The sequence below is a fragment of the Euprymna scolopes genome, chromosome 17 (assembly GCF_053919585.1).
Source record: "Euprymna scolopes isolate OS-2025 chromosome 17, ASM5391958v1, whole genome shotgun sequence".
NCBI lineage: Eukaryota > Metazoa > Mollusca > Cephalopoda > Sepiida > Sepiolidae > Euprymna > Euprymna scolopes.
Genome location: NC_136498.1, coordinates 119,976,641 through 120,003,017, shown reverse-complemented (window position 1 = coordinate 120,003,017; position 26,377 = coordinate 119,976,641). Strand labels below are relative to the sequence as shown.

Sequence of the window (26,377 nt, the reverse complement as noted above, 5' to 3'; positions counted from 1 at the left end):
CGGCCAACGATTTTTGTTTTCATTTACCCAAAAACACACACACCTCCCAACACCCGGGCAACGCCAGGTACCCCATGCTAGTATGTTTTAAAATAATGTGGCAGTTCTTGGCTTGCTTGTCATGAAATTTGATTTTCTTAGTTAAAAAAAAACAAAAACAAAAAAACTACTTGATCAATTTTTGGAATATGAAATACATGTTCCGTGATGGGTACGTAAATCAAAGATTTGTAATTTTTTTTTTTTTTTATATTAAGTTGAATTCTAAAACCGACTGGGTTAGTGTTTCGGGAGAGATGAAGAAATGCAAAAAGATTATAGGCCTTTCTTATTTGATGAAAAAAAAAAAAAAAAATGTTAGAGCTTTTAGAAATGTCAAGTTTAATCAGATAATTCTTTTATTTGCATTATCGATCAATAACCAGTAATTTTAACTGTAAAGGTTTTTTTTTTTATTACGATAAAAAATTGGAATAAATGCGCTTTGAAAAGTTTTACTAAGGAAGGGGGACAATCAGCAATGTTAAACGGAGGAAAAATGGGTGCTTGTTAAGGCAGAGTCGACAGATCGACTTTTAAAAAATATGTCGTTTTAAGCAAAAACAATACCACAAACTTAATTGTCATGCTGAAAATAGTAATATATCCAAAAATTATGAAAAATCATTGAATAGAAAGTTATTTATAGTTAAAAGTCAATTGGGTAAAATCGCATGTTTACTTAGATGCTATAAATTAGACGGTAGGAGTCTACATGCAGGGGACATAACTCCAAAAGGTACTTGTGTCATGGCTGCAATATTTGTTGTCTGTAATGAGAGACTTTTTTTTTTTTTACAAAAAACAGAATAGCAATTGTTCTACTCGGTGAATTTTCTTAATTTTTAACATGACAATTAAGTACAATATTTTTTTAAAAAATCGATTTGTTCACTATATTTTAACAAGCAGGAAAATGTTTATTTATATCAGATTAGTTTATAAAAAACGAAGACCAAAATCTATTTTGTAGCCATTAAATATCTGTTTCGTTTGTCGTATTCGGATACTTTGGATGACTGTTCTCATCTCAAGCATTATTTGTACAACATTTTGGTCTATGTAACCTCTGACCTTCTTCGAGTATATCTTGCCGAACTCGGGAATCTTTCTTGAAGGTTCAATCCTCAGTTCGAGAGACCTCAAATACAGTTGTGAATTACTCAAAACTTCTAGCCAGTCATGGCTGACAGAACGAGAGCATGCTACCCTTGTGGATTAAATAAAGGCTTCTGTTCAAAATTCTGTGCCGATTTCTAAGTTTGACAGAAAGATTTACGAGAGCGACAAAATGCACTTGAATTAGGTTGAAGGTTACATTAACGAAAACGTAAAAATCTTAAGATGAGAACAGTAGTTTGAATAATCCAAATAATACGAATAATCAATCCTCATCTAAAAAATTCAAAACCATAAGGGTTTAGTTGTTTGGCAGCATAATTAATCCTTTTGCCGTTATTTAATGATTAAGTACATTAATTATCGGAAACAATTCATTGAATACAAGTTGACATTTTTTGGAAGGAGAGGAGTTCTAATGCAGAAGTGAACATGATAGATAAGCTAGGCTTTGAACTTGGTGTTTCAGATTATCATAATTCACGACGGCATCATCACACAAATCATATTATTCCGCACATTATATTTTTTCACCTGGCTGCGACAAGTTAAATTTAGCCTAAATTTTATTTTATTTTTTTTTAATATAAAAATTCATTAAAAAAAAGTTCGATATTTGAAAATTATTTCATCTCCATTTTGAAGATGAGCAAAATAGACCAGCATTCATTTTTTTTTCGTCGTCTTTAAATATGTTTTTTTTTCTCTATATACCCTGCTTTGGGGCCAGGGACCAGTTTTATTTTTCTTTTGTTTTTGGAAAGAGTTTAGTTGCTTCCAAGATGTTGACAACTGTAAGGATGGCAACTGATTATCATGAAAAGAAACATTTCTCTGATTCTCCTCCGATTTTAACCAAACAAAAATTTTTTTTTGTTTTTATTCCTTCTTGAAAAGATTCATGATTAAAAAAACAAAAAAAAAACAGCTTCATTAAAAAATTTGAGAATTGTTTTTTTTTTTTAAATAAAAAATTGTTATTTCTATTTAGAATTTGACTTCATAAAAAGAAAATACGGAAAAATGTGTATAGCCGTCAGAGAACGAGCATGTCATATCCCAAAAATCACCTAAATCGATCAAGTAGTTTTTTTTTTGTTTTTTTTCTAACTAAGAAAATCAAATTTCATGACAAGCGAGCTGAAAGCCACCATGTTGTTTTAGAACACATTAAAATTCAACGGCGGACAACTCAATTCAACTAGCAAGATTTTGTTTGTATTAAAAATAATTAAAACCTCTTGTATATATAAAAATCGTAAATTTTATTTTTTAGAATAAAAAAAAAATTACTTGATCAGTTTATACGATTTTTGGAAAATGACATCTTCGTTCTGTGATGAGTATGTAAGTATTTTCCTGTATTTTATTTTTTTGAATTAGGTTACTTTTAAGTATGATAACTTCTGTAGGATTATCATTATTATTATGACATTTCATAATTAAAGAGTTGGATCGGTTGTTGACTACTGACACATGCTTCACGCTTCCCGGAATTTGACAAAACTTCACCCGTGCTTACACTTGTGAGGAGATGCAATACACCTGAGTATTGTACACAATGATTTCATTTTTTTCCCCATTTTTTTTATTTTTTTTTTTTACTTTTTTCTATTTTTATGTTAGTTTTTATTTTTGCCCACCATTTTTTTGTTTTTATTTTCTTAATTAAAAAGAAAAAAAATTATTTTCTTTTCTTCTGTGTTTGTTTTCTTTTGTTTTTTTGTTTTTTTGTTTTTTTTATTGAATGTCTTAGCGATCAAAGGAGCCCCACTTGCCCCCAATAGCAAAATACTAGGAGGCTTCAGTAACTTCCTGTATGGCTTGCTGTTCTGCATCCGTTGGCACATGGGCTGGCTGTTGGATAAATATGTGCTGTTGGTTGGGGGCTACCTGGACCTGTTGGATTTGATACACAGGCTGTAAAAAAAAAAGGTGAAATAAAATCAACATTTAATTTTGTTGTTTTGCTTAGAAACATTTACAAGACAGTACAGAGAGTGAGGGAGAGAGTGAAAGAGGGGGAAAAGGTGTGAGGGAGAGAGTGAAAGAGGGGGAAAAAGTGTGAGAAAAAATATAAATTTGTATGACACAGCTTGGTACATGTAATGGTAGCGTAAAGTGACAAAATGTATACTTCCAGCTTGTTGCTGAGCTCAACACAAAATGCAAATGTCTGCACTCATGTCTGTGATATACATATAGACATCAGGGGAGATCACCATTAGTTACTTCCTATTCAGGGGGAGATCATCCCTGGTTGCCTCATGTTGTCAGGGACAGACAACTCATACCTATGTAATATGATTTTTGACCGGTTTGCTTCTGTTGTTAACACTGTTTTCAGCAGTTTTTTCTTGCAATCGGTTACTGACAAAAAGGTTGCCAACATCAATAGTGAAAGTTGTTCCAAGGAACCGAGTGGATTTGAATTTGGCAAGCCTAGGTCATCAGTTCATATTGGCATCCTTTTCATCACGGCCACCTTCCAGAGAAAGGGAGGGAGAGAAGAGAAGGAAGGAAGGAGGAGAAGGAGAAAAAATGAGAGGGAGAGAGGGAAGAGAGGAAGAAGGAAAGAGAGTGAGAGAGAAAAGGAGGAGATAAAGTGAGGGACAGATAGAGAGGAAATAAGATGAAATGTATACATTCCGTACGCAGTCTATGAAGTGTGATGCATGAAAAAGATGTACGCATATACGCACAAAAATTAAGAAAGAAAACATGTTACATGCTTTATTTTTAAATCGTTACAAAATTAGAGTGAAAATCCATAACTAACATATAAAGTTATCTGGTCAGATTTTCAAAATCAGACCTAAGTAGCATTTAAACTGACAAATCAAACTTTTCTAATAAGATAAATTAACTTTTCGGAAAAGCAAAATGACTTTATGAAAAGTCAGAGCAACGTGAGCAGTTTTCTTGGCTTTTGGTTAAGAGTAAAGTGTAGGATCTGTTCTGATGTTAAATTTCATCTTTTCTATTCTCGGCTCGTGAAGGATGAAGTGCTTCTAGCCTGAGGCAAAGTTTATTTTTTATTCCAACCCAGAGTGTTTCTTTTTGGAAAACTGGATTTTCTTCACATTTAAAAACTGATCTTGTGTCTAACTTCGTCTTCATGAGAAGGCAAGTAAATAGAAAAAAAAAAAAAGAAGAAATTTTATAGAAATTATGCACTCATAAAAGGTCACCACTTATCAAGGCCCGGAAGCCACTCAGGGATAAGGGTTATTGCATGTACAGTACGTTATACGTTAGTGTTGAGATTTCATAAAGTGTCTACTTAAGGGAGCGGTTCATCAGGAATTTGTTTACGTTGGATTTGAAGACATCCAAGTTGTAGTCAGGTGGGAAACAGGCAGACTGAACAGAGTTCCACTGGCGTGCTGTTCTAAGAAAGAAGCTTTGTTCATGGAATCTACGTTTTGATTTAGGCACAGATAGAGAGTGGGGAAAATTTTTGACAGTGGATTCATGATTAACAGAGAGATGTGAATGACCAACGATAAAAAGAAAAAAAAAAAAAAAAAAAAAAAAATCTGTATAACGTTCCCAATCTAAAGGAGGGAGGATTCTAACACCCCTCCCCCATATCCTAATCTCCTACCCCCATGCGTAGAAATTTTACGTAAAATGATCCTCCATTCCCAAGTTATTCTAGCTTTTAGGGTACCTATTTACTATGCCTCCCCATGGGACAGAGTTAGACATCAGGGTCGTTTTTTAACGTGGAGAAAAGGTACAAAAATTAAAATTGTCTCAGTCGTGAAGGATTTCTCCTCCACCGAAAGAGAACAAGAAATAGAAGTGCAGCATCCGAAGAACAGATACTACACTTTGATCTTGTCCCGAAGATCAGATACGAAATCAATTCTAGCTTTTAGGGTAGTTAACCAAAATCTTTTTGCTACGGAAGATAAATTCAGTGCCTATTTTTTAGGAAATTGGGATGGGCAGATGGGGTCACAGTAAAAGGTTGCTAAAACAAAAATCATTTATCGTTACACTAGGGTGGGGTGGTAAGACCCCTTTAAAAATAAATTTTCTTTGACCTATTACTAACCCTAAATTTAAATAGCAACTCAGAAAAAAAAAAAAAAAAAAATACTTATAAAACCACATATATAATCACTTAAAAAAACCTTCCTCCTAAAAATATGCACAGAATTTATTTTCCATAACAAAAAAAAAGTTAGCTGCTTTAAAATGCTAGATGTTAGAAAGAGAAGTGTATATGTGGGGTTAGGGTTTATGTGTGTGAAGTCATTCTTTGATGAAATAAAAGTCTTCTAACTCTACCTTATTATTACTCTGCGTTATAAATCGTTTAAACATGGCGCAAAAAAAAAAAAGAAAGCAAAACAAATCAAGCCGAGACAGAAGGAGAAAGAAAACGAGAAATAAAATCGAGCTGCCAAATGCCAAAAATAATGACTTAAAGCTTTAGTAATTAAACAGAAATCTGTTTTTGCTTAAAAAGGAAACCCCCAAAAACATCCTTTCCTGAATTCCAAGAAAAGGCAGAATTATGCTAAAACAAAGCTTTCACATCCCTAAATTCAGAAGTCAGAGAAAGATTTTATTAGATCATTAGTTCCCTGGCACATAGCTCTATTTCTAATCTTTAACTTCTAATAGAATTTTCCACTTTTCTGCTTAGTCTAACCCGTGGAAAATTCCGTTTTTAACATTTTTTTAAAAACACCTTTGTCCAATATTGGTTCATTTTTTTTATAATATGCAGTCCAATGGTAAAAGCTGTTGCTGACACCAGAGATGGCAGTACAGTTTTAGTTACCAAATAATGTGTTAGCGTTTCTAAGTAGTAGCTCAAAAAGACACGGTATCCAAAATGTAATTTGACGTATGAAAAAAAAAAAAAAAATACTAATACTAAATTTTGTTAATCAGTTAATAATAATCGTAATGTTGATTTATCTGTTTGCTTACCTGAGTCGTTGAGTATTGCTGCTGTTGTTGTTGCTGCTGCTGTTGCTGTGCAGCTCCGAGAATCTGGTCGTTTTGTTGTTGCGAAGTTTGTATGATGAGCGGTTGATTTGTTGGTTTACCTTGTAAGTGCATTTGGAACGCTTGCAATTGAGCTGCGGTTAATTGAATCTGCGCGAGGAAAATAAAAAGATTTTAAAATGTTTTAGATTTAATCAATCTTTTTTTTTTTTTTGTTTTAGCAAAAAAAAAATAAAATAAATATAATTATACTAGATTTCTTGAGGTAGGGAAAAGATAGATAGATAGAGAGAGAGAGAAAGAGAGAGAGAGCGGAGGTGACAAAAGGAGAGAGGTTGAGACTCAGAGATAGAGAGTGGAGAGACAGAGAGAAAAAAATTATTATAATGCACAGCCAGATAGTTGTCACTGAGTTGAACCCTACATAGTCATTTTCTTATGTATTAGTAAGCCAGTAAAAAAAAAAAAAAAAAAAAAAAAAAAAAAACTTACACGGGATTTCTTGGAGTGGGAGGGGGAGAGAGAGAGAGGGAAAGGATTATTATGATGCATAGCTAGGTAAGTTGTCACTGAGTTGATCCCCATGTAGAGAAATAGAGAGAGAGATCAAGAGAGGGGGAGACAGAGAGAAGGAGAGGAGAGAGAGAGAGGGGGGGATTATTATGATACATAACCATGTAGTTGTCACTGAGTTGATCCCTATGTAGAGAGAGAGAGAGAGAGAGAGAAGGAAGGAAACAAATAGAAGATGGGAGACAAAGAAAGAGAGGGGCAAAAGAAAGAAGTGGAGGCAATAAGAGGTGGGGGGGGGACAGAGACTATTATGATGTATAGCAGATAGTTGTCACTGAGTTGATCCCTATGGAGTCATTTTCTTGGGGTGGAGGAAGATAGAGAGGTAAATATATAGAAAGAGGGGAAGAGAGAGAGAGGGCAGGCAAAGAGAAGGTGAGAGAGGCAGGGGGGGGGGCCATAGAAAGAAGGAGAAAGAGATTATTATGATGTATAGCGAGGTAGTTGTCACAGAGTTGATCCCTATGTAGTTATTTTCTTCCAAAACATCATTTAACAATTACTATAAGTTCAATCAACTCAAAATCATGACTCACTATTTATCAGACTGTGGATAATTTCGGTAGCTAAAAAAAAGCTATTTCATACGTTTTTCATTTCAATTATTCTATTAGTATTTGGGAAGGAGGTATCGAAACAAAAAAACAACTAATTTTATTGGCCTTAACTTGGTCTTTAGGCTAGGAGCAAAGTGTAGTATCTGTTCTCATGCTACACTTAATCGTTTTTCTTCTCGGTCAGTGAAAAAGTTCTTCTAAACTGAGAAAATTTGTATTTTTGTTCTAATCCAGTGTCTCTTTTTTAGGAGCTGGATTTTCCGCAGTTTAAAAACTGACCTTGTGTTTAACTTTGCTTTAATGGGGTGGCACGTAAATAGGAACAACTAATTTTATTTAACTTTTTTTTTTTTTTTTTTTTTTTATTTACCTGAACATGCGTTTCCTCCTTTTATTAAGTTATTTTCAAAACAACCTGATCCGGAATTGAACTTTTTCTTTTTGACAGTTTGAACTGTAATGAACACCGTTCGAGCGTAACGGCCACGTTACAGTGCTACATAATTAAAATTTTGCACATACATAATGGAAAACCTAACACGATCAACCCTTTGTAAATCATACTCAAATTAACTTTCATATTCGCAAATTGTTGCAGCTGAGTAATATGTAACTATTGAAATAAGCAAACATATATCTGTGTTGCTTAAATAGAAAATCAAATGATGAATACGTACAGGTAAATGCTGGATTTCTCCCGAAGGAGTGACAATTTGTTGGATTACTTGAGCGTGTTGGATTTGTTGTTGAACTTGCTGCTGCTGCTGCTGTTGTTGTTGAACTTGCTGCTGTTGGACTTGTTGCTGCTGCTGCTGCTGTTGCTGTGGTTGTTGCGTGATAGTCTGAGGTTGGTGCGACACAGCCTGTTGAGTGATGGTTTGTGTCACATTAGTCTGTGGTGTCGGGGTTGGAGACGCTGCTGGAGGTTGGTTCTGCGTTGGAACCGGAGATGTTGGAATTTGAATGATGTTTGGATTTCCGAGGGTCACAAGTTCGTAGCCGTGTGCATTGTTCTGGAAGATATAACCAAATAGCAACGTATTTATTAATAAATCGGAAAACATTTAAATTGTGATAATTCAAAAAATTAAAGAAATTATTTGCTGGAAGCCTACATCATCATTGTTTAACATTTGTTTCCATGCTAACATTGGATTGGACGTTTCTGCTTAATGGTTCAGTCTTATGCAAGGCCTAGTCATAATCTCAACTTCCTAAAGTCATCCATAACTGACTCCATGTCTTACATGGTCTATCCTTCCATTTAAATCCATCAATCTCAATAAACCTACATCTGCTGAGTGGGTTTACCTCATCCATCCTTTCAACATATACATACCACCTAAATCTATAATTGTGTGTGTGTGTGTGTATGTATATATATATATATATATATATATATATATATATATATATATATATATATATATTCCCCCAAACTTCTGGCCTTGATGGACAGGAGACTAAAACTTGCTGCTACGGTTTCAAATGATCTGAAATAACAGCAATGAGAGACTTGATTCCAAATATTTCTCATGTGTTATATCTCTCCTCTTTTGGAAATAGGGTACGAGTATGAATATCTCCAGCATCAAATAATCGTTATACACTGTGAAATTTACTTCATGTATGAAAACCAAAGAAAGAAAGTTCCAGACTAGTGATGCAAATTCCAAGTGCAGCCACACCATAGACAACCAAGGAGCATTTAACAAATGTCATGCTAAGTGATGCTAAAACATGCTCGGGCTTCTTGTCAACTTTCGAGACAGACGTGTTTCGTCAAATGCAAATTGTTGCCGACAATAATGCTCAGCTCATGTTCACAAGAAAACGTCTTAATATTAGTGTTGTGGAGGAAGCACGTTGCCGCTGGATATTTTCCTCTTTCCAAAATGCACGACTGTACACTTGTACACGATTAGTTTCTATTGCCAGTCTTTGATACATTGCTGCATTTTGTCGAGGTTAGATTGCAAGAGAGATTTTTAAAATACAAGATCTGTCTGGTTTCTATCTCTGTGCACAGCTTGATGTCATCTTCATCATATTTCAGTACTGTGGTGTTCTTTAATGTAAAAAGAGAAAAGATAGATAAATAATAAAAAAATAATACTTACGTTTCCTAAACTAACAGCATTTCCGCCAGATTGTGCCACTTGAATTTGGAAAGGAGACTGAATTATATGACCACCTGGAAGATTAAAAAAAGTAGCAAATATTTAGATTATTTGAACAATTGCTCTCATCTTAGATTTTTATATTTACATGAGGGCAGAGTTAGACACAAGGTCGGTTTTTAATGTGGGGAAATCTAAGCTCCCCAAAAAGGGGCACTCTGGATAGGAACAAAAATAAAAATTGTCTCAGTCAAGAAGGACTTCTCCTCCACTGACCGAGGATAGAAAATGTGAAATGCTGTATCAGAACAGGTACTACACCTTGCTTCCAGCCAAGATGTTATTCTCACATTTTGGCCAATGTAACTGACTTACTTCAGGTGATTTTTGTTGAATTCTGGGAATTTTTATACCAAAATTGAGAATAAATTTTGAATTTCAAACCTTTTATTTAATACACGGAGGTAACTTGTCCTAATTTCATCAGTAAATATGTTGAAAGATATGAACGACAATTTCAATCATATATTTTATACAAAGATCTAAAAGTCTTGAATTAATATAATAGATTTTTAAAAGAATTATTATTTTAATATTTAGGTGTCAATGAAATGTTGCTATTTTTGTTATTTTTATTGACACACACAGGCAAAAGGTTATTTTTAATCAAGTTAATCAAAAACCATGAAAATTTTAGTGGGTTTCTTTTTAAATTTTCTTTTTAGCAAACATTTAAAAAATTACAAATTATAACAAGGGAGATAATTATTTCCTGAAAACATGGAAAATCTTAGGATAATTTAGCAAAACTCAATTTTCGCTAATTGTTTTCCAAAACGGTTTTTATTAATACATTTTCTACCTGATCATTTGTCATATTTTTTTTTTTTTTGACATGTTCATTCCTGCAACATGAATATTAAGTCAATACCATTAGTTTTACTTAAAATTCAATATTTCGATTTTCAAATTTCACTCTAATAATAAAGAAACGTTGGGTTTGTATTACTGTACACATAGATTCGAAAAAGTTGTCAAAAAACAAATATATAACAAATAAATGTTATCAAAGGCAAGATAAGTTACTTTTCTGCCAAACTGGATATATTTTTTGTGTTTTTATTCAATCTAACATATTTATTCAGCTCGAAAAACATACAGTGTTTACCGATGTATTCGAAAATTCAAGATGGCGTCTCACACCCTCTTTAACACCGTAAGTATGGAAAAGGGTGTTATAAATAAAAAACTATACAAAATACTATTAAAAACCCGTCAAATATATGTCAACCTATGTCACGGTAACATATATTGAGCAAGTTTTTAACAGTATTTTATCCGTTTTTTTATTTATAACTTCTTTTCCCACACTTATCGTGTTAAAGAGAGAATAAGACGCCATCTTGAATGTTCCAATACATTGGTAAACACTGTATGCTTTTCGAGCTGAATAAACATGTTAAATTTAATAAAAACACGAAAAATATATCCAGTTTGGTAGAAAAGTAACTTATCTTGCCTTTGATAACATTTATTTGTTATATATTTGTTTTTTGACAACTTTTTCGAATCTATGTGTACAGTAATACAAACCCGAAACGTTTTTTTTAAAGCACAAATTCACAAACTTTTTCCGAGACAAAGGGAAATAAATGTGGAAAGATAATGATTTTCATAAAATTATTTTAATTGAAGAATTCTTTTCATTTTTTAAAAATTATTATTTCAATATTTATATGTCAATCAAATGTTGCTATTTTTGTTTTTAATGTCGCACACATGCACAAGGTTATTTTTATTAAATACATGGCGGTAGATTGTCCTCATTTCATCAGTAAATATGTTGAAAGATATGAACGACAATTTCAATATTTTTTTATACCAAGATCTAAAAATTTTGAATTAATATTTTTAAGAGAATCATAATTTTAATATTTATGCGTCAATCAAATGTTACCATTTTTGTTGTTTTTATCGACGCACACATGCACAAGGTTATTTTTAATCAAGTGAGGTTGAGAGACTCCGGAAGCCCTTTCTTTAAGAGAACCAAATTCTTTATATGAAAAAATAAAATGGCTGCAGACATTTAACTATTGATCTCCTTTTTACAGGATAGATTTGATACATAACTGCAGGTGTAAAGAGTTTCAGGAGGGTTCATGAAAAAAATATATAAAAAAAAATATATAAAAAAATGCAACAATTTTTGATTAATAAAAAAAAAAAAAAAATGTGTATAAACATTATTATTAGTTTGTGTTAAAATTTGAAATTAATGTTTTTCATATTCATTTTAGAAATTATCTTGTTAGTGCTCCGTGAAAACCTTTGCCCTGCTCAAGGGCTCCATGGTGTCCTGAAGCTTGCGAAACCCTAAGCTAGATTACAGCACATCCATTTCTAGCTATGCAAGTTAATGTGACATTAGAGTATATACTCACAAACCCATTGCCCCCAATGCACCCTCCACTCTGTCCGACCCATTTGTCGCAACCGTGCAATAAAAAGACACCATTGTATACTAGCGGGGAATGCCCAGCTTTGTTAGGTCGTAAAATGTGTAAACGTAGCCCTTTCAACACTGCATTATCAAATAAATACTAGCAAGCGTGTACCATTTTAACAGTAATTGGATTTTTTTTATCAACCAGAAGAGAATTAAAACGTTTTTACCTTGACTTAGTACGACAGGAAAGCCGTCACTAGAAAGATGAATTTGCTGAGGTTGTGGCGTTTGAGGTTGTGGAGTCGGTGTAGTTGATGGTTGCGGCTGGGCAACAACTACAGTCTGATGTTGCACTTGTTGCTGCTGCTGCTGCTGCTGCTGTTGTTGCTGCTGCTGCTGCACATGTACTTGTTGCACTGGTTGCTGAGTTTGTTGTTGCTGCTGCTGCTGCTGCTGAACTTGCACCTGTACTTGCTGAACCTGCTGTTGTACCTGTGGCTGCACATGCTGCTGCACTGGTTGCTGCTGTTGTTGCTGTACCTGCTGCTGCTGCTGTTGTTGTTGTTGCTGCTGACTCTGTTGGGCCAACTGAAGGTAACAGTGGAGTTGATCCGATAGTACTGACGTTGTCCTAACAGCCTCATCCTAGAAAATAGAAACGAAGGAGAAAAAACAACATTTGTTAAAAAAAATCTAATCAAAAATTTCTTACGACTTATCTATATATCCAGAAAAGTGAGAATGTGTGTGTGTGTGTGTGTGTGTGTGTGTGTGTGTGTGTGTGTGTGTGAGAGAGAGAGGACAATTCTCAACCTACATACTCAAATTTTGGATCTACAGACTTGAAATTTTGGTATAAAGGGTATTCAGACATGTGAAACTTTTTAAATCAGTTTTCATCCAGGAAAAAGGGCTGCTAAGAGGGCAAAATTAGTAGGTTTGAAAACATTTTTTAAAAATCGTGTCAAGCTGGTCTAATGGTTATTGTTCTTGACTCACTGTTTTTAGGTTTTGATTTTGATTTCAGCTTGAGTATTTCTTTTTTACTTACAAGAAGTGAACTATTTAGAAAAAGACATAATACTTACATGACCGTCTCAATTTCTTTTAAGAAGTATATAACACTATGTTTAATACCGGGCAATGCCTAGTACATCTTCTAGTACATATAGAAAAGTGAGAATGTGTATGTGCGTGATTGGAAAATTCTCAAACTATAACACATTTTTCATCTACAAACTTGAAATTTGATATATAGGTTATTCAGACATGTAGAAAACTTTTAATCAGTTTTCATCCAGAAAAAAAGGGCTGCTATGGTGTCAAAATTGAAAAATTGGGCAACGTCGGGCAGCCTGCTAGTATTGTATATTACTGCCTTTGTGCTTAAAACAATGACAAGAAACATTTATATGTAAAAATATAATGGTATACTTTTATACACATATATAAATAAAGCAGTAGATGCATGTGTGTCTAACCAATAAACTCTTAAACTTTTTTTTTTTTTATATATATGGGGGTCACCACTTATCAAGGCCCGAAGGCCACTCAGCGATAAGGGTTATTGCGTGTACAGTAATCAATGAGATAGTATTGTAGTAATTATTAGTATTGGGGGTTTTGATAGAGTGTCTTACTTAGGGGGGTGGGGCGGTTTGTCAGGAGTTTGTTTATGTTGGACTTGAAGATGTCCAAGTTGTAGTCAGGTGGGAAACAGGCAAGCGGCAGAGAGTTCCACTGGCGTGCAGTTCTAAGAAAGAAGCTTTGCTCATGGAATCTACGTTTGGATTTAGGCACAGATAAAGATTGGTCACTTCTGGTCACATAACACTAAAATTAACAGGAAATAGTAATCATTCATCAAAAATGGTTTATAACGAGTAAAATCTTTGTTTGGATGGATGGATAACGCATACAGAAATATGTCGGCAAGTTGAAATGCAAAATGTTCATTTCAACTTGCCAACATGTTTCTATTATTAATTCAGTTATTGCAGACTATTATCCTCATCTTAGTTGTTGTTCACAATGTTTTGGCCAACTATTCCTCTGGCCTTCGTCAGGTGGTAACCGCGACGGGATAGGAACTCCGAATCTCCTAACTGCATTCTCAGCAATTACTGCCATCCATAGTTGTTGTCGTCTCACCACGTTTTGGTCAAGTAAGCCCAAAGATGACCAGAGGCTTACTTGATCAAATCGTGGTGAGAGGACAACAACTATGGATGGCAGTAATTGCTGAGAATGCAGTTAGGAGATTCAGAGTTCCAATCTTGTCGCGGTTACTACCTGACGAAGGCCAGAGCAATAGTCGCCCGAAATGTCGTGAAACAACAACTAAGAAAAGATGAGAATAATAGTCCGCAATAAATAAATTAATAAACAATACTCATCTCAATAATGAATTCCAATAATAATAAAAAAATATATTTCTATTAGTTTTACGCATGCGCAAATTCAATCATAGCTTGAAGTGGTTTGATTTTAAATCTTTCTTATCTATCTGTCGAGTTAGCTCAAATGGTAAGGAATGCAGCAGAAGCACTAAATGTTTTGGTCTTGATTCTAACTGATGACACCCAAGTCGTTTTTTTTTTTTTTTAAATCTTTTGAAATCATTATTATATATTATGTACAATAAATTATTCAATAGAGAATTGGCTTCCTATTAATACAAAATCTGCATGAATTAAAATATATTTAAGCATATTTTACGACCTAACAAAGCTGGGCATTCCCCGCTAGTATACAATGGTGTCTTTTTATTGCACGGTTGTGATAAAAGGGTCGGACAGAGTGGAGGGTGCATTGGAGTTGATAGAAGTTGATGTCTCCAATTCGCTAGTGAGTAACCTTCTCTTTGATCTCAATTTGGTCCAGTTGAAGTTGATATAGCATTTTTGAACACCCACAATTGTAATTGCCTTTTTTTGGATATGTAGTCTGTTGTGTTTGGAGAAACTGTGATGTCAGGATAACATAGAATTCATTGTATTTTTAAACATAATTTGTTCATGGCAGAAACATTAAGTTAATAACAGACGATATTGAATGCCTGGCAAAGTCAGCCATGTTGCTTTTTTCTTTCCAGAACTCTCTAGTCTTTACAAGGATCTATAAAGGCTGATAACTCTTCCTTTCTTTATTCAGAGTTATTCCCCCTTTTATCGCAATAACATACTCAATGAAGCGACGCCCACTATGGTACAGGATATGACATTATTTTATCATTTATTTAGTAACAGGCATATTTCTTCTGCTGCATCCGCAGGTAACCTTTGCAGTTTTCTCTGCATCAAACCAGTAGACATTTTCTGGCCAGTAAAATGAGTAAGTAAAATCTAAAATTCTTAAAATAGCCCCCCCCCCGCTTCATGACCATGGGGGGAGGTAGTAGTAGTAGTAGTAGTAGTAGGAATCTTTGACACAAACGCATAAGCACTAATTAGGGTTCCCTATTAGAAGTGATGCCCATGGGGCCCCACTTCTGTTGAGTGAGCGATGTAACCCGTAAGCTCTCTCTTCCCATGGTGGGGTATCATGGCAAGTTCGGTAGCTCTATGTCAAACGGTGTAAGCGTGCATAGGGTTCCCATTTATACTTATAAATCATCTGGATGTCAAATCATCCAGAGTTTGACATCCATGTCCCCAGATTTTGTTGAGTCGGTGAACATCACAAAAATGAAGAAATCCTAAAAATTAGACCAAGTTGTTTTTATGTTTCGGAATTTTTTAGATGAGGATTCGTTATTCGTATTTTTTGGATTCTTTGGACTGTTGTTCTCATCTTGACTGTCATTTTCATAACGTTTCAGTCAATGTAACCTTCGACCTTCTTCAGGTGTATTGTGTTGAACTCAAGAATCATTTTCACAACGTTTCAGTCAATGTAACCTTTGACTTTTTTCAGGTGTATCTTGTTGAACTCGGGAATTTGGACGGAATGGAGAGCATGCTATCCCTATGAAATTAATAAAGTGTTCCGTTCGAGATTCCATACAAATTCCCGAGTTTGACAAGATACACCTGAAAAAGGTCGGAAGTTACATATACCAACACGTGAAAAATGACACTCAAGATGAGAACAGTAGTTTGAAGAATCCAAATAATACAAGTTGTTTTTGATTTAGAGCATTTTTTATTTAATGTAAATCTTGCGCGACATTACCTAGGCGACATTTTAATAATCACATTTTCTTGAATATTTTTCCCTTTTGTTACAAATTTTCTCATTTTGTTTTTTATGGGGATAGGGCATCCTACTGGATGCCAGACATTCACCAACAATTTCAGTTACTCCAACTGAGAGATCTTTTTTAAGATTCTAACTGTTCCTTGGAGTGCAATTGTTTGTATTCCTCTTGCACTTTGTTCACTGGGTATATTCATTAGGTACAGTTTGGAACATGATGGAACCCTGAAAATTCACTCAGGTAAATTTTTTGTACCTGAGAAATCCAAAACTGGCATCAGGTTTGCTCAGAAATGAAGTCTTCGGTGTAATTTTATCAAATTTTGGAACTCTTAACATGTGTACCAATATGAGGGGTGAAAAATTATGTGGCTGATATAATTTCCAGATTTTAATCCTAGCAATTTTTTTCTTTTTCATCACATCAAGTGTGAGAAAAACACATAATGCCCCGCTTGACAACTGCCAACCCCAAAGCCGTTTCCAGTTTTCTTCTTCTTCTATGTCTTCTCTTTTGGCTGTGTCGTCGTAATCTTTCACATTGGTGGCTGCCGAAGGGGTGCACATGAGTTCACAATAAAACAACTCCAAAGAAAACGACACCTTCTGTAAATAGCAATTGCACTCTGGGTGTGTGTGTAACACCATCTAAATACGAAGACACCATCTAAATGTAACGTGATCGACCTGAGGGAGCGATTTGCCCCTTATTGGGGAGGTTGAGACTTCCCTGGGACCTAAGAAAGGCCGGGTAAATATGCTAAAATTGTTAAATTAATCCCGGACGACAGCAGATATAAAATGACTTGAATTGAAAGATATATATTTGGATTATTGTCAGAATCAGATATGTTTTGTTTTATTGAAAGGCCAGATGTATATTTTGCTATTTGGAAAAATTCAACAACAGGAAATGTTAGAATAATAGTGGTGACATTCGTCTGGCCTGAAGAACCCCGGCCCAGGTGTTCTGAATGACAGCCGTTGACCTTGGAGGTCATGGGAATAGATATCATTTTGGGTCTCAGATTTCAAGACTGGTAATATTGGCTGAACTACAAACTCGCAATTCGCATCTGGGGATTCCCCCAGATACGTATCTTAATTTGATTGGCTTAGTAGATTTTCTACCCCGACCCGACCCGGAGTATATAAGGCCAATATCCCTCGAATTTAATCAGATTGGCGCAGAATCTCAAGATAATAATATCGATCCCTGAAGACGTGACCGCCACCCCTCTCCATTTCGCCTGAGTGCCATCTTTGAAGAAGAAGAATAATTGTGAATTGTGAATTGAAAACGGACTAAGAACTTGAAGTGTATATATATGTAAAAAGACTGTAAATCTTTTGTGAAATTAATTTTAGTAGAATAGAATTTCAATTGTCTGTTTTCCTTCTGACCTATGCGAGCTTCATCTTTCCGCTTCCAGAGAATTCGGTTTCATCATAATTGGATTTCATGTGATAGTCTTTCGAAGAACCAGACATCACGAGCCAAAGTTTTTCGTAGACGATCAGGGGTGCTTGAGTGACCTCATCAAGAAACGCGGGGTCATATATTGGTAGCCGCGACGAGGACGGGTGCCATATAAATACTAAGATCCACATCTTAGTTTTCTGTTGAGGATATGTTCATCAGTTGGTTAATAAATTCATTTCCCAATCTGCTTTGAGCCACAGCTTACATTAAACTGTAACCCTTCAATGCTCTCAGAGGAGACCCTAAACTGCCAACTGTCCCAGACCGAACACTGTCCTCAACTCTCGCAAACCCAAGATTGTTTCTGTTGTAAAGACTGTCGCAAAATTCATGGAGACACCTAAAACCATGCACATATAACATTTTTCCCTATCTTTGAATATTTGATGATTCAATAAATAAGTGTATGGTCGGACGGGGTGGGGGTATTAATGAAAACCTAGGAATAAGCAAAGTAAAAAAAGAGAACAGAAAACGAACGTTAAAACTTATCTGAAAAATAAAGTGGGGGGAGGGGGTACCCGGACAGTGGGGGGGGGGGGGGTAGGGGGTAATCAAAACAAAATGAAAACCTAAGAATAAATGAAGTAAAAAAAAAACAACAGAAAAACGAACGTTACGTGAAAAATGGCTTAAATAACCCTGCTTCAACATTAAAATTAAAAAAAAATCGAAAAAAAAAGAAAAAAAAAAGACATCTCACACCACGATTCGAACCCAAAACGTTTAGGTAATGAACCAACGCTCTAACCAACTGACCTAACACGACACACATGAAATTCTCTCAGTTCTTCAACTATTTAAACTAAATCAGGTCATGACGTCATTTGACGCATGCGTAGAACCAATCTCGTCATTTTGTTGACAGTTTTGGCAGTAATATTCTATAAGTGCTATCCCATCTAAATAAAAATATAAGTGCTATCCCATCTAAATAATAATTGCTCGATATACAAGATAGAGCAAATAAATCAAATTTTAGTCGTTCAATAAATTTTTTAAAATTTATGACGTGAAATGGTTAAATTTCAAATCAAAAGATTTTTATTATTCTATGTAAGACATTTGAAATATTTCAAATGTCTTACATAGAATAATAAAAATCTTTTGATTTGAAATTTAAACATTTCACGTCATAAGTTTTTAAATTTATTGAATGACTAAAATTTGATATGTGCATGTAGGAAGAAACAGAGGGAGGAAGAGAGAGAGAGAGAAGGAGAGAGAGAGAGACATGCAGAGACAATGTTCTGCATAAGTCTTGAACTTTAACATTTTGCAAACAGAGAGCAAAAGCTCTTTCATGTGTGGATATGAAAAATTATGTGTGGAAATTAAGAAAAAATTCAGGTTTCTGATTGGTTGTTAGCAGAACCTGGTTCTATTTGATTGGTCAGTTCCTATCGCCAATGTCTATAAGTACAACTTTCCAATTTTCTTTAGTCATACCCTCCCCATCACTCGGCCTTTTTTTCTCTCCCCCCTTTGAGTTGGCCTTGTGTCTAAGTTTTTTGTTCAATTGGAACTTACTTTGTAATTTTAGCTTGAATAAAGAATTTAATATCTCAAAGTGCAGCATCTGCTTGATGAACAGATCCTGCACTTTGAGACCTTGGCAATTGGTTATTGGTCCATGTAGGGGCAACCCTATATACCATCCCCCCTTCCCCTCCACTCCACATAAAAACCAACCTTGTGTCACATTTTGCTTACGTGGAGAAGCAAATAAATACCTACCTTAATATTATATTAATGATATTGCAACAAATAGAAAAAAAAAATTTTTTTTTAAATAATTTTACAATAATTTGATAAAATAAAGTTTTTAGCGTTTGTGTTGTCTGCAGACGCATATCTGAATTAAATGATAACACACAGAAACATTAAGAAATATTAGAGTCTGCTTGAATCAACAGAATGAGTGGGGGTGGTGGTAGGAGTGAGAGAAACACTAATAGCTAAGAGAAAGAGAGAGAGAAACAGAGATAAAGAAAGAGAGAGAGAGATGGATGACTGTTGTTTAGTTAATTATGAATTACAGCTAATTAAACCAATTAAAACTGATTTTTTTTTTCATCAAACATAACTCAATTCTAGAAATCAGATATATTTTAGCATGCATTTTGTGTTTATATGCATGATAAAAATAGCTTTAGTGAAACAAACATTGATTAACTCATATTTAGTATAAGAATAGAAAAAAAGAGTTGTTTTTTTAAATAATTTAATGAAATAAAGTTTTTAGTAAAAATCAGAGAATTTGCTTTTCAGTGTTATGCACAAGTCATGTGCACTTAGCAGTCGGACTGAAGTATAAGCACTTTTATATTTGCTTTGTTTGCTTTTCAGTTCAATATATTTTGTTTCCACTAATTAGTTGTGTCCTTCTTCTAGACAACAAGTATAATAATGGGTTCCAATGTTCCTCCAGGTTTTTCATAGTTTACAGATTTGGATGTAGCTACGAGTTGTCATAAGGCAAGAACTTTGTAACACAGAGCCTTGCTGTCATAAAACAGCTCTCAGCACAATAAAACTGTTATATCGTAGATTATATGAATAACAAGTCATTACTGGGGTTGTACAGAAAGGGTTTATTTAGGTAAAAAGGTACACACATTTCTAAGCGTCCATTGACCGCTTAGTACTAAATTCTGTTTCCCACGTGAGGAGAGTTTGCTTGTCTTTTTATAGACGTAACAGTCCATTCATTTGAGGGGTGTTGGATCAGTCCATTATATCAAAAACATAAAAACGGAACTAAAAGGATAGCTATGCTTAACATCCAAAAACTAATTTTTTTAATAAAAGTGAAATATCAACATTCATAAAACACTGTTGAACAAATGAAGCGAAATATCAAATTTCAAGTAAAACCAATGGTACTTATGTAATTGTCATGGCAAAAATAGTAGCATATCCAAAAACGACAAAAAACGATAAGGAAGAAAAATAATTATTAATGAAAAAAGAAATTGGTCAAATAAAGCAAAATCACGCTGACTTAAAAATAAAAAAAAAGGATAAGTTGACAGGGGAGATAATTAAGTTCTATTGTTTACGTCACATGACGAACGTAATTCAAAATGTAGGACAAATTTTATTTCCCATATAAACTTTATCAAAAACAGTTTTCATTAATAATTATTTTCCTACCTTATCGTTTTCTGTAATTTTTGGATATGTTATTATTTGTGACATGACAATTATGTAAACACCACTTGTTTTACTTTAAATTCAATATTTCAATTTTTGAATTTTGTTCGTTCAATACAGAAACACCGAAAGTCTTAAGAGTTTGTGATAGAATACTTACTTGTCGTTTCGGTGGTTTAAGTTCATCACGCGGAACGATATCGATGAGGAAGTCAAACTGGTCAAATTTAGTGATTGCCATTGAGATGTCGTTACGCTTAAAAAAGAGAAAAAAATCATAAAATCAATGAAAAAAGATTTATAACATGCTTTTTTTTTTTTTTATAGAATGACCCCTCCCCCCATCTGAAAATATCTGAATTAACTGTTTTAAATGAGCGTTTGTACATATTTTCAATGTCCACTTTCAAGGACTTTTCAAAGACAAAATTCAGACAAAATTCAAGTTTTCAAAACAAAATTTGATATATAAACAATGATATAATAAACCAAAAAACTTAATCAACAACAGGAAACATCATTTTCATTTACATAGAAAACAATATGCCTGTCGACAAACAATATTAATTTACATTCCGTGACCCACTTGTATTTGGCCAACTAAGCGAGATTAAATGTTATTTTCCTCATTGTAGATGGGCCTACACTGTGTTTGTTTCATTTTTAAATTTTAAATTTCCGGTATTGTGGATACAAGAGTTATGTCCCTTTATCACCAAACTACTCAATGTTATATAATATGGAAAACATCAGATAGTTTGGTGATAATAACTCAATAATATGATGCAATTTCATAAAACTCTACTTCGATTTTATTTTAAATATTTTAAAAGTAGTTTAATGGTATTTTTTTTATTAATACTTAAATAATTTAATGGCATTTATTTTGATTTTATTTTTAATATTGCAACACAAGTTTTTACTAGGACTAAAGAATACGATTTTCAAGGCCTTTTCATATTTTCAAAACATTTTTAAGAGACTTTCCATATTTTCAAAACATTTTTAAGAGACTTTCCATATTTTCAAAACATTTTTAAGAGACTTTCCATATTTTCAAAACATTTTTAAGAGACTTTCCATATTTTCAAAACATTTTTAAGAGACTTTCCATATTTTCAAAACATTTTTAAGAGACTTTCCATATTTTCAAAACATTTTTAAGAGACTTTCCATATTTTCAAAACATTTTTAAGAGACTTTCCATATTTTCAAAACATTTTTAAGAGACTTTCCATATTTTCAAAACATTTTTAAGAGACTTTCCATATTTTCAAAACATTTTTAAGAGACTTTCCATATTTTCAAAACATTTTTAAGAGACTTTCCATATTTTCAAAACATTTTTAAGAGACTTTCCATATTTTCAAAACATTTTTAAGAGACTTTCCATATTTTCAAAACATTTTTAAGAGACTTTCCATATTTTCAAAACATTTTTAAGAGACTTTCCATATTTTCAAAACATTTTTAAGAGACTTTCCATATTTTCAAAACATTTTTAAGAGACTTTCCATATTTTCAAAACATTTTTAAGAGACTTTCCATATTTTCAAAACATTTTTAAGAGACTTTCCATATTTTCAAAACATTTTTAAGAGACTTTCCATATTTTCAAAATATTTTCAAGGTAATAATAGAAATAAGGCCTTTTTAGTCAATATGCAAGGACTTTTCAAGCTTGTGCAAACACTGTAAATAAATAACAAAAAAAAACATGATCTTAATAAAAAGAATTTGGTGCTTGTGAAATTAAATTAACAAAAAAAAACAAAAAAAAATAAACACTTTAGGTAAAAACACTATTATGTACTTATGTGTCATGTCAAAATTAATATAAAAATCAAAACTATGAAAATTGATCAACTAGAAGATCTGCTAGAACTATTTTTTTTTTACAGAAAAAAAAAAAAAAATAGAAATTAACGATTCGCCAATAGTTTTAGATAAATTACAAAAATCCCATAATTTTTATTAAAATTATGGGATTTTTGTAATTTATCTAAAACTATTGGCGAATCGTTAATTTCTATTTCTAGGAATTTAGTGCTTGTGCAAAAAATTTAAAAAAAAATAAAAAGAAATAAAAATAAAGATATTTGTAATCTGCCATTTTTTATTTTGAAATGATGGATTTTAATCTATATATATATATAAGCGAAAATGTGTGTATGTATGTATGTATGTTCGCTTTTTGTGTATGTCCGCAAAAGTTTTTTTCCGGAAAGCGATCGGTTGGCTCACTCCTTCTTAAACTTTTTATATGCTGTCTAAATGATAATATCTACGAGTTAAGAACGGGGGTCGCCTGTCTATTTAATTTGCCTGACTTGTAAAGCTAAATATTCCACATTTTTGGATCGCTGCATGTGGATTCGGCGTTTTCGTATAAAAGCTAAACTAATTCGAAGCTGGCAGTATTGTTCTGTCAAAAAGCAATCATCTTTGATCAATGCAATCTCCTTATATCAGATAATTGCTATTCAATTTGGACAATCTACTTTTTATGGTGGCTGGTTTCCCCCCACAACATCTTGGGGAACAAAAAACCAAAAAAAAACCTGCCCCGCATTGAAAGTTGACCTCATTAAATCATTAAGTACGGGCAACTGCTAATTCTTAATACTTCAATTAATTCAAACATGTTTCCGTTACTATTTCTTGGTGGCCAATCGGTTAACGTTGCACATTTTTTTTCACACCTTATTTTCCAACTTCGCCTCAAGGCTTCGGGTTCGATCCTTCCTACTTCCCTACCAAAACTTTTTTTTTTTTAAAACTCCCCCTCACGACACAAACACCCGGGCAACAATTTTTTATTATTCTTTTGTTTTGATTTACCCAAAATCACACACACACCTCTAAACACCCGGGCAACGCCGGGTACCCCTGCTAGTCTATTATAGAAATCTTCCCTGTCTGTTTAAATGTATGTATGTTTTTTTTTTTACACAGTGATCACCACTTATCAAGGCCTGGAAGCCACTCAGGGATAAGGGTTATTGCAAGTACATTACGTTAGTGTGGAGATTTGATAAAGTGTTTACTTAAGGGGGCAGTTCATTAGGAATTTGTTAACATTGGACTTGAAGACATCCAAGTTGTAGTCCGGTGGGAAGCAGGCAGATGGAACAGAGTTCCACAGGCGTGCAGTTCTAAGAAAGAAGCTTTGTTCATGGAATCTACGTTTTGATTTAGGCACAGATATAGAGTGGGGGAAATTTTTCACAGTGGATTCAGCTAGACGGGTGTTTTTCGTGAAAGATTGGCGAGGGGGGACCAGAGATAGGAGTTCAGACAAGCACCTGCCATGGAAATAACGATAAAACAAGGATAGGCTTGCAACGTCTCTTCTGTGGAAGAGAGGTTGCAGGGTAGAGAAAAGGGCATCCCCCACTAAGCCACGAAGTATGTATGTACATCTGCCTAAAACTTTTGACAGAAGCGACGGATTTTCACGAGCTCGGTATTGTTTTGAAGCTCGACCCTTTGGGCAACAAATATTGAAAAATTGGCCAAGAACATTAATTCTTTTATCCTCAACTGGACAGTTTTCTACAAGGAGGGTTGTTGTTTTTTTGCGTTGCTATTTTTGCAAGTCAGTTGGAATGACTTTACTTAATTTTAACATTCTGAACATCCAGTCACGTCATAGAGAAGTGGTAAAATGTCAAGTTTTTTTTTTTCACTTTCTCCTCTGCCTTCGCATCACAGGTTCGAGCCTGCCTACCTAACTAGCACTTTTTTTTTTTTTTTGCCCAACACACACCTCCAAACACAAGAGCAACGCCAGGCACCCAGGTTAAAATTTAAAAAAAATTTTTTGTTCAAAATTATGCAGAAATTTTTATGAATTGAAACTAAAAAAGGTAAAACTTGCAGAGAACTGTTTTATGGTTGTTTTAAAAATGGAAATTTAAATTTTGTTCCGTTTTAATCTTTTTTTAAAATTGTGCACGCGTTCAAAAATATGCCCCCAAAAATGAAAGTAACAATTTGGTATACCCGAAGCCTTGAGGCAAAGTTTGAAAATAAAATCGGCCAGCCAGAATGAGTTAGTGAAAGATGTTTGAATTTATTTAAGTAAGAACCAAATTGACAGGTGCATGCCCGGAAGTCGTCGAGCGTTACGACAACGACGACGACGTAGGTTTGTTTGTTATAAGCGAAGTAAAAAAAGAAAATGCTAAAACTTAAGCGGGAAAAAAAAACAAAAAAAATTAACGTAAGGCAAATGAACAATGAAAACAGATAAACGAACACGTGAAAAATGGTTAATAATGGTTCGATATTAAAATTTAAAAAATCGGTGGGTACCCGGGTGTTTTTGGGTGTGTGGTCGGGGGCGGACAAGCGAAGTAAAAAAAAAAAAAAACAACAGAAAAACGAACATGAAAAATGGCTTAAATAACACTGGTTCAATATTTAAATTTAAAAAATCGAAAAAAAAAAAAAAAAAAAAAAAGAAAAAAAAAAGACATCTCACACCACGATTTGAACCCAAAAGGTTTAGATAATGAACCAACGCGCTAATCAACTGACCTAACGCGACGTACATGAAATTTGTTCAGTTTTTCAACTATTTTAAGTAAATCAGGTCATAACGTCATCTGTCACATGCGTAGAACCAGCCGTTGTCACGAAAAGACCGTTTTTGTTGATCCCTCCACTGTCGAAAATTGTTGATTTCGGGGTAAAAAAATGAACGTTTTTGGCCAATTTTTCAAGCGAAGGATGGAGCTTCGATATGATACCGAGTTTGTGAATTTTTGTTGTGTCTGTCAAAAGTTTTTAGCAGACACACAAACATATACACATACATACACACATTTTCGCTTTTATATATATAGAAGACAATTTATTTTTCATGCAAATTTTTTTTTTGCTTGACCTTCCATCTTGCAATTTCTTTTTTTTTCTTCTATTGTTCCTTTTTCTAAATATCCACGAATCCGTCCTCTACTGTAATATAATTCTGCGCAATGTGTAAACATTGGTGACAGATGTGAAGAAAGCTTATAGTTAACCTACATAAGAGAATGTACATTCAGTGTCATTTGTCAAAGCAAACGAAACGGAACAGATACAGATATATAAATTAAAATTAAAAAGAAAGATAATTCTTTTGTTCAAAATTTTGAAGAAATATTTATGAATTGAGATTTAAAAAAAAAAAAAATGATAAATACCATGTCAACCTTCACGTGATCCCTCCTGTAAGTACGTGATGGCTTTCTAGAAAGAATTCTAACTAGAAAGATATCGGAGAAGCGAATGGCAACAATAATTATCTGATTTATATGTAACTAGTGGGGGTGCCCGGCGTTGCCCAGGGTGTTTGGAGGTGTAAAAGAAGGAAAAAAAATGTTAGTAGGCAGGCATGTTCGAACCCGTGTCGCAAAGGCGGAACACCTGAGACCATACCACTGTGCTACGACAACAAAGGAAGTGAAAAGCGTTTAGATTTAACAACATCAATCAAAAGCTGTTGACGGAGTGATAATTAGGTCAGGAGTCGGCAAAGAAATGAATCTCGCGATATTTATTTTCTCCACCACGAGGTTGTTACCAGCTCCCAGATGTCCAAATGAATAGCAATTGTCTGATACGAGGGGTTTTCCACACAGTGATCAAAGCTAATTGCTTTCTGGACGTCCCCGGCACAAAGCTGGAAAACTGGCGTGGCTGTTGTTAGTTTCGTTTTCTTATACAAAAA

General features: G+C 33.9%; 1 protein-coding gene across 1 annotated transcript in view; it reads right to left on the bottom strand.

Annotated features, from left to right (window-relative positions):
* Positions 1–1,895: 1,895 nt before the first annotated feature.
* Positions 1,896–26,377, bottom strand: part of LOC145296935 (uncharacterized) — a 63,970-nt gene continuing 39,488 nt past the window's right edge. The window contains exons 5-10 of the mRNA XM_080143139.1: positions 20,822–20,917; positions 12,053–12,470; positions 9,377–9,450; positions 7,934–8,269; positions 6,109–6,276; positions 1,896–3,078 (exon numbers count right to left, since the gene is read on the bottom strand). Coding sequence (XP_079999265.1) covers positions 2,953–3,078; positions 6,109–6,276; positions 7,934–8,269; positions 9,377–9,450; positions 12,053–12,470; positions 20,822–20,917 — 1,218 coding nt within the window. The 3' untranslated portion in view covers positions 1,896–2,952. The remainder of the gene's footprint in view (positions 3,079–6,108; positions 6,277–7,933; positions 8,270–9,376; positions 9,451–12,052; positions 12,471–20,821; positions 20,918–26,377) is intronic.